The sequence below is a fragment of the Mchenga conophoros genome, linkage group LG9 (assembly GCF_057382185.1).
Source record: "Mchenga conophoros isolate Kocher_MC1m ecotype Shallow Benthic linkage group LG9, M_conophoros_male_GT1.1, whole genome shotgun sequence".
Taxonomy (NCBI): domain Eukaryota; kingdom Metazoa; phylum Chordata; class Actinopteri; order Cichliformes; family Cichlidae; genus Mchenga; species Mchenga conophoros.
The window spans coordinates 13253992-13263282 of record NC_140534.1 but is presented as its reverse complement, the minus strand read 5'-3'; the positions used below and the strand labels follow the sequence as shown (position 1 = coordinate 13263282).

At 37.1% G+C, this 9291-nt stretch overlaps 1 protein-coding gene across 1 annotated transcript; it reads left to right on the top strand.

Annotated features, from left to right (window-relative positions):
* Window positions 1-303: 303 nt before the first annotated feature.
* LOC146566945 (myelin-associated glycoprotein-like) lies at window positions 304-9078 on the top strand. The gene is made up of 8 exons (XM_085286545.1): window positions 304-671; window positions 1073-1456; window positions 1594-1899; window positions 1977-2237; window positions 6455-6715; window positions 6914-7001; window positions 7153-7192; window positions 7332-9078. The coding sequence occupies exons 1-8, from the start codon at window positions 629-631 to the stop codon at window positions 7578-7580; spliced, it is 1632 nt and encodes a 543-aa protein (XP_085142671.1). The 5' UTR covers window positions 304-628; the 3' UTR covers window positions 7581-9078.
* Window positions 9079-9291: the final 213 nt, after the last annotated feature.

Genomic DNA, 9291 nt, shown 5'->3' with positions numbered 1-9291 from the left:
TCTACATACATGTGTATATAATTCCTAGTAATCAATAATTATTTCATGTTGATTAATATATTCTATAAAAGTTTGCAAGCTTGAAAAAAACTAAAGTGAATAAAGAGGTCTTTGAGGGTGTGTAGGTAATTTGTGTCTTTAAATGTACTGTCTGCCTTCCTCTATCACAGTATGCAGCAGAACTGAAGACTTTTTCTCAGAGGCATCAGGTGACGCCTACAACAGCTTTGTGACTTTAATGCACATAAACAGCATGTTCTCTTTCTGTACTTCCTTCTTTCTAACATTGGTTGGGCAACATAGTTCACTGTAATTCTTCTAAAACTGTAAAGTGATAAGACTACAGTTGGGCTTGTTTGGTAAGGAAACATTTTATTGCTTTTATTCAGTAACTTTTTATATTTCTTTTACTACATTGACAGGTACATGTAAAGTAATTTTATTTACTGATGTTTTAGTTTTACTGCTTTGTGTTACATTTTTCTTTATTTCAACATAGCACTACAAGAAAAGAAAACAAGAGATGTACAAATCGAAAACACTAAAAAAAAAAGTACAGTGTTAGAGCTTCATACGTGAAATTGTCTTTTTTTTTTAATCCAGGCAGTAGAGTAGTCTGTGTGTGAACATGGAGACAGTCAGCATGTTACTGATTGTCCTCTTTGTTTCAGGTGAGTATTTCAGTTATTTTAAAGGCATTATTAGAGTAATTTTACATCATGAACTTCATGTAGTAACAAAGAAAACATGGAGCTACGGTTTGTGCTGACTTTAAATTAAAATGTTTTAAGTGGTGTTTTAAGTGTTGGCACTTTCAAGCATTACAATAGACAAGTGTTGAAACTCTGATTATGAATATTTTCATTTTACATCCAAACAGCAGATGGTGGCTGAAATGTTCCTGTTATCGCTGGATTATCAGCTAAATGTTTAATTTTACAAGAAAATATTCACATACAAAAATATTAACTCCCTAAATAAATTGTTTGTAAAGTTGTGTTTGGGCATAAAGAAACATGTAGTCAACTAAGATTAATTTGTGAATTGATTAATAATTAAATTGTATTTACAGATGCTTTGGCTGATTGTCCTAATAAAACAGACCTCTCCATAAATGCATCAAAGAAACTGGAAGCACTGAGTGGATCTTGTTTGCAAATCCCATGTAGCTTCAGACCCAAAGATGAACAGAAATTTATCAGCACAAGAAAAACCTTTGGAGTGTGGATTAAAAATAAATACCAATTTGGCAAATATCCAAACAATGTGATCTTCAACAGTAGTGGAGCAGTTAGCATCTATCCAATGAGTATTACTGGGAACCTGAGTCAGAGAGACTGCACCACTCTGTTTTCTAATTTAACCACCACATACACAGACACATACTTCTTCAGAGTAGAGAGTGAACCATTCAAGGCAACAGCTGCTTGTGATCCTCTTCAAATAACAGTCAGAGGTAATAGTGTTTTGTTTTTGTTTTTCCAGTATTTTGTTTTGCCTATTAATAAACCTTCATTCAGGACTTTGATGTATTGTTTGATTATAATCAATATCTGTTGAGCAAATATAATGAATATGTATGTGAAACCACAGACTCTCCTTGGAGGCCCAATATTACAATCCCAGGTGATCTGAAGGAGAAGGAGTCTGTCACTATAACCTGCTCAGCTCTCACTCCCTGTCCACACTCCCCTCCTCAACTCACCTGGAATCTCCAACAAGACTCTCACAACAAAATAGAGCAAAACACAGATGGAAGCTTTACAACTAAAATCCAGCAGAACATCACTCTGTCAGACACACATGATGGAAAGAAGATCAGCTGCTCTGCCAGATATCCTGTGACCCAAGGAAAAGACACCAAGACAGCAGAGACAGAAGAGACTCTCAGTGTTTCATGTAAGACAATCAGAGTTTGTTGCTGAACTGAATCCCATATGACAACATGATTTATGGGATATAATTTATTTCTCCAGATGCTCCTAAAGACACCTCAGCATCCATCAGTCCATCAGCTTTGGTGTCAGCAGGCAGCTGGGTGAACCTGACCTGCTCCAGCAGAGCCAAACCTCCAGTCAGCAGCTTCACCTGGTTAAAGAAGAGCAGAGATGGAGCTGTGAAAGTATCTGAAGGAGAGATTTACAGCTTCAATGTAACAGATGGAGGAGTTTATTACTGTGTGGCCACTAATCATCTGGGTAATCAGACATCAGCAGAGATTAACATGACTGTTGGAGGTAAAATTACTCACCAGTTATTTTTAAAAAATTTATTTCATTTATTTATTTAGGACAGTGTATGTTAATGAATATACATGTAAAAAAAATACTTGAATGTAAACATACCAGATTATAGCCAAGGGCTAATTTCCATCTGTTGTCCATAAAACATAAAAAAATAGACATAATAATTCATAAAAAATCATAATTCATTCATAATAAAAACTCCATCACCAAACTCACGCATACACACCATTTTATTCCCAAATAAAACATTAAAACTATAAAACTTATACATGATCACACACCTGATTTGTCCATAACCAGTTTTTAACCTGTGCCTTAAACAAGTTGAACGTCGAGCATTCTCTAATGGATTGAGGAAGACTGTTCCACAGATGGCCACCCTGGACAGAAAGGAAACAAGTCTCCTCAGGTTGTAGCTCGAGTGGTCCTGTCTGAGCTTTCTTTATGCCTAATGAACTGCTTTAGTGGTGGTGGAGCAAGGGAGTGTAAGACTTTATATATTAAACACACTCTTTTAAGTTTCACTAAGTTATTGAAGTTCAGTAATTTATGTTTTTTTTAACACATGACAGTGGTGGTGGGAAGTCGTGTTTTTGTCAAGTAGTTTTAAACTCCTTTTTATAAATGTTTTCAATAGTTTTAAGTGTTGTTGGACAAGCAAGTGACCAGGACGAAGTTTTTGCAACATTCATCTTTAAATTATTACGTATATGATTAAAATTTCGATTATTAAATTTAAGTACCTGGGACACTTTATTTATGTGACTCTTGAAGGATAATGTTGGGTCTAGAATGACCCCAAGATATTTAAGTTCTGGAGGTAATTCAAGCTCTACTCCATGCAGGAATGTGTTTGACTGCTTCAAGTTTAAGGGGTGTTTTGAAAAATACATGCAGACAGTTTTTGAGGTGTTCAACATTAGGCATGAGTCCTCCAGCCAGCTATGCATTAATGCTAAAGCAGCTGTAAGATCTTTTGCCACCTGCTGGACACTATTTGCAGTATCTGTAGAGTGATGTGCCCGAAAGCCAAACTGCAATGGGTGTTTTCTAGGTGAGCAGTGAGGAGTTTAACCACCCACTTCTCAGCTATTTTAGATATGACCGGGAGTATGCTTATGGGGTGATAATTAGCCATATCAGTCTTCACACCTGCTTTGAAAATTGGTGTAACTGCAGCAATTTTCCAATCTGTTGGAACAATGGAGTGTTCGAAAGACATATTCAAAACATGAGTTGTTGGACGTACAAGCAAATTCATATGTTCCTTTAGGAAATTTGTGTTAATACCATATACGTCAAGTGCTTTAGATTGTTTTAAACCTGTAATTAGTTTAGCAACTTCAGTGTCTGAAATATGAGTAATGGAGAACAAATTTTGACAGCATCATTCACACTATCAGAGCATACGACTGAGTCAAAGCTCTGACTGATTTCCTTAACAGATGAAATAAAGAAAGTGTTTCAGTTAATGGTAATAGATAGAGGCTCTCTAACAATAGAGTTATTTACATAAAGTTCAAGTGTATTTTTGCTTTTGTTTGAATGATGGCCAAGTAATTTATTTAAGTGTTGCCAGATAATTTTACCATTACCTTTGGCTCTTTCAATTACATTTATAAAAAAATTTGCTTTGGCTTGTACTCAAACTTCTTGTTACTTTGTTCCGCATTGAAGCAAATCTCTGTCTATCTAGAGTTAGACCTGTTTTCAGGAACTGCTTTAGTAATTGATCTCTTGTTTTCATTAGATTCTTCCACTCTTTGTTTAACCCTCTCAAGGGCATTGCAGATTTGCAACAAGTAAAAGCTAACAACCTGATTACCCCACATCCATATTTTATGAGTTTTTTTACTCAGAAGTACCACTGCAGGTATTCTCAAAAACTTAATTTGAGCCTGAGAGAGTTAACCAGGGCAGATTAGATGTCTTTATTTTTTGTCGACCTCTAATGGAGTATGTCGATATAACATCCTTGACAGTGTCAGTGAAGTGACTGCTGCAGAATTGTGGATCTTCACTACACAATAAACGCTCCCAGTTAGCTGATGCTAATGCTTCTGCTACTTTTGTTGCTGACTTCTTGGTATAAATTCATAAAAGGATCTCCTATTAGATGAACTATGAAAGTGATTCTTAACCCGTGATTTTAAAAGTTTTCTAGAAAATAATATACAATTGTGGTCTGAAATACCAGTGATAAAATTATAAGATTTAATAATTTGCTCGGGCTTATTGCTGAAAAACACATCTATTTTAGTTCTAGAGTGTCTCGTTATTCTTGTGGGTTGTTCAATGTGTTGAGTAAAGTTTAAAGTCTCCATTATGTCCTTGAGTGTTTTTCTGTTCTTTTAACAGTCCCAGTTGACATTAAAATCTCCCATTACAATTATTTCATTAGACTTATTATTTATAGTATGATATTTAAGTAATATCTGTACTTGTTCATAAAAAATATTCTTTGCGGAAGGAGGGCGATATAAACAGATCAACGTAAATGACATTTCTGGGGAAAGAGTGATTTTAACAGAAATATGTCCTATTTCAACATCTATTGGTGAACTAAGTAAAGAGCAATCCAGGTGTGTTTTTTACATACATAAGTATTCCTCCTCCTCTTGTTCCAATTCTATCCCTTCTGAATACTGTGTACTCTGGAAAGACAACCGCAGACTCAGGAGAAGAACTTGTGAGCCAAGATTCAGAGATACCCAAAATAGAAATATTGGAATTGCTTAGAATATGTTCCAGTTGCTCATGCTTTGGTAACATACTGCGAATGTTAACGTGTCCACATAGAAGCCCCTTTGGTTTATTTTTAGTGTCTTGCAGATCATTGTTCCTCTGTAACTTTTAATAGCAGGATTTCTTGTCCTTTTGTTGACAATGCTATGAGCATTTAATGATGAGAAACCCTTTATCGGAGACTGTAGTTGGGGTACAGCAGGTGGAAGCCCAGGCAGCCGAGGTGGAGGCCCAGGCAGCCGAGGTGGAGGCCCGAGCAGCTGACGTGGAGGCCCAGGCAGCTGAGGTGTAGGCCCAGGCAGCCAAGACTGAAACCCAGGCAGCTGAGGTGGAAGCCCAGGCAGCCGAGATGGCGGCCCAGGCAGCTGAAATGGAGGCCCAGGCAGCTGATGAAGAAACCCAGGCAACTGAGGCGGCCCAGGCAGCCGAGGCAGAAACCCAAGCAAATGAGGCGTATTCCCAAGCAACTGAGGTGGTAACCCAAACAGCAGAAGCGGAGGCCCGGACAACAGGGGCGTAAACACTATTAGTTGCAGATGTAGCCTTACTAACTGGGACGGTGGTTGGAGCACAGTTAGTTGAGGTGGGAAGCAATGCAGAGACAGCTGTGCCCATAGGCTAACTAGCCTAATTAGCTGTAGCCAGTCCAAATCACTAATGTTTGAATTAGGTCCAGGATTTAGTTCTATATCACCAGCCAAAAGTACCATCAGAACAAGTTTCAGAATCTCCAGGGACAATTGTGGTGTATTTAATTGTTCATGTTTACCTGGGGGTGGTCTAGCATGACCAAAATCCAAGAATCTTGTGAACAAAAGATGTTGACTCCATTTGGCTGGGAAAATGGTATAATTATCCTGCTTTCTTGGACATGTCAAACTCCACAGAAGATAAAAATGTATAAAAAAAACAAGCTGATATCAATATCCAGGGGTTTTTAGATGATTTTTTTTTAGATGTTTTTTTTTTTTTGAAAAAGCAGAGGACCTGCCAAGCTGTGTGTCTGCACCCTAGCAGCCATCTTGAATCCTCTAAATTCCATTTTCCTTCTTTTCTAGTTTTCTTTGTGATATACTTTATGAGAGAGGATAAAAAGAAGTTTGCTTTATAAGATACTGAATTTTATTTGATAAAAATCAAGATTATACTTCATCTCTCACAGTGCATTAATTCAGCTTTTAAACATTAAAGATACAAGTTTTTTACTGCAACATCCTTTACACTGTTGTTTAAAAGTAAACATTTCCATCACTTTGATTCGTTTTAAATGGTCTTATTTACTATTAAACATTTCTTCTGTTACTTCAAAAAGTTTTCTTTGCTCTAATTTCTTGCATTACAGAAATCTGGTTGGTGTCTTCACTATAGTGAAGACTGTGGGAATCATAATGCTTGTGAGCACACTGATCAGTGTGAGTGGTGACAGTCAGAGTTTGATCTATGGGATATTCTTTTTTCTTCAGATGCTCCTAAAGACACCTCAGCATCCATCAGTCCATCAGGTTTGGTGTCAGCAGGCAGCTGGGTGAACCTGACCTGCTCCAGCAGAGCCAAACCTCCAGTCAGCAGCTTCACCTGGTTCAAGAAGAGCAGAGATGGAGCTGTGAAAGTATCTGAAGGAGAGATTTACAGCTTCAATGTAACAGATGGAGGAGTTTATTACTGTGTGGCCACTAATGATCTGGGTAATCAGACATCAGGAGAGATTCATGTGACTGTTGGAGGTAAAGATAAAGGCTGAAGCCACTAATGCCATGCTTTTCTCCCATTTATCTTTTAGGTTTTCCTTGTTGATCTATTAATAACATTGGTACACTGAAACTTGACGATAATGTAACCAAAACAACTTTAACAAGGGTATCTTTAACTCCACATTATTATATATTGTTCGACTCACACAGAGTTTATTTTTCATGTACCAGGAAAGCAGAACAATCACTCCACGCTGGTCCTACTTCTTGGAGGAATCTCTAGGATCATCTTACTCATTTGTTTGATAATCTTTCTTTGGTAAGTATCAGACATCACATTAGAAGACATGATATTTAACTGTGATATTTTAGCTGCACTTTAAAATGTTTTTTTTTCATCAAGCTGAAATCTACTCACACATATATTCAACATAAACAGATAAATTTTTATTGCCTCTTATGTCGTCCAGGTGGTTAAAGTCAACGCGTCAAACTCAACAACAGACTTGGGTAAGACAATACTGAACTCTGTAGCTGTTTACATGATTGTAAACAGCCACCTAGTCACATGCTTTCAAATGTCTAAAAACATGATTAAGAATGGACTCTATAGGTCTAAATCACAGATTTTACTTTGCTTATTTCATAGATTCAACCTCACGAAGAGCAGGTTGTTGAAGGGCCAGCAAATAACACAGAAAAAGAGGAAGAAAACATCCATTATGGAGAGGTCAGCTTCTCTAAGCTGGCATTTGAAGCATCCTCTGACTCAGTGCAGGACAGAGGACAGCAGCAGGATACGGTGTACGCACAGGTGAAAGTCAACAAGCCAGAAAACAGCTTAACACTGAGAGCTCATGGCCAAGAGGAACTCTACGCTGAGGTGAAGAAAAAATGAGAAGTATGCGTTTACAAACTATAAAGAATGAAATATGAATGTGGAGCCTTTAAATGAAAATGTGTCATAGTCACTGCCGAACAATTCAGTGAAGTAAAAAAAAGCTTTTTTTATGTTCACCCTCCTGTAGTAATTTCATACGGCTGGTTTCAGATTTTGATCTCTTATGATATTAAATATGCGTAAATAGAAGTTGCAGCAGTTCAGCAGGGAACGGTAAAGTGACTGGTACTTATATAAAGTGTTGGTCAAGTTACTTGAAAAAAGTAATTAGTAACTAATTACTGATTACTTCTCCAAAAAGTAACCCCATTATTTTACTGATTACTAATTTTCAAAAGTATTTAGTTGCTTAGTTACTTTTAAAAAAATTATACTCAACCTGAATAAAGCAACAGACCTTTCAGGCCAATTATGTTTTTTATGCATAATCTATCATATAAAATTGAATCAAATGGAAAGCCTCTTTTTAAAAATAGTTTTATGAGTTTTAATCTTTTAAAAAAATGTAATTATATGCAACTGTCTTTGACTTGAAGACATTTAAACCCATTTTCTGCATATTCTATGTCATGATCCTGGGCCATGTTGGCCCAGCATTCTTAGTTTCATGATTTTTTTTATTTTGTTCCTTATTTGATTTCCCCTTGTGACTTTTACCCCCTGTGTGCCTATCTGTGTATCTGTGAGCCCTCGTTTCCCCTCGTGTTTCATTTAATGTTTTCCCCAGCCCATTATGTCTGTGCTCTCCCCGTGCTCCCTCTCTCCTCCTGTCTGCGCCTCTGTGTACTTCCTGTTTTACTTTGACAGTCTCCCGTCAGTATGCGTCATGTTGTGTTGCTCCTGCCCTGTCTCGTTATGATTATCTGTGTCAGCTGTGTTCCCCGTGTGCTCCCACCTCCCTCGTTAAACCTCTGTGTATTTATGTCCGCGTCTCCCTCTGTTTAGTGTCGCATTCTCCCCCATTCATGGCCGTGTGTTTCTCTGTGTGCTAGTGTATTGCTTCCCAGTGTAGTTTCTTATCAGTTTGTTTCGCTGTTTCCCTCCAGCAATAAAGCTGTGTTTTGAGTTCATTCCTGCTTCTGTGAGCTTGCGTTTGGGTCCACTTCCTGCCACACAGCCGAATCACGACATTCTAGCATATAAAATAAAATAATGTTTTGTGTCTACACGCGCTCTTTCTAGTAGATGCAAGTAAAACACAGCAAAAAATAACTAAAATCAAAGATTGAGTGGCACTAAGTCCTGTCGCTAGTGATGGCCAAATGAAGCTTTCTGAAGCACTGAAGCTTGTATTGAAAAACGGTTCATTACTCGAAGCTTTTCAACACAGTCCTCTCTGGTGACATCTGGTGGCCAAAAATACAAAGAGCAGCTTGAATCCACAAAATAAAACCAACTGCTTCATTATGATTGCCCACTCTACAGAGTGGAGTTTTGTCTGATATTGGGCCGCTGTTGTGTTGCTTTGAACGTGTATTTTTTGGTGGTTAAAAAAAACGTGTTTTATTTGTTTAATAAATAGTTTTGACCAGTAAACTCTCCTTGTTTAAACATGCACCATGGTGTGGTCTTCCTTTGCTTGTGACTTCTTGATGTTAGTAAATACAATAATTGAAAAATACCACGTTATATATATATATATATATATATATATATATATATATATATATATATATATATATATATATATATAATGTACAACACATTA

What these genes read in the sequence shown, in the direction of transcription:
- LOC146566945 (XM_085286545.1), top strand. Translation starts at nt 629, where the DNA reads ATGGAGACAGTCAGCATGTTACTGATTGTCCTCTTTGTTTCAG. An exon ending in GATTGTCCTCTTTGTTTCAG is followed by an intron (nt 672 to 1,072) that starts GTGAGTATTTCA and finishes TTGTATTTACAG; the next exon opens with ATGCTTTGGCTGATTGTCCT. An exon ending in AAACTCAACAACAGACTTGG is followed by an intron (nt 7,193 to 7,331) that starts GTAAGACAATAC and finishes CTTATTTCATAG; the next exon opens with ATTCAACCTCACGAAGAGCA.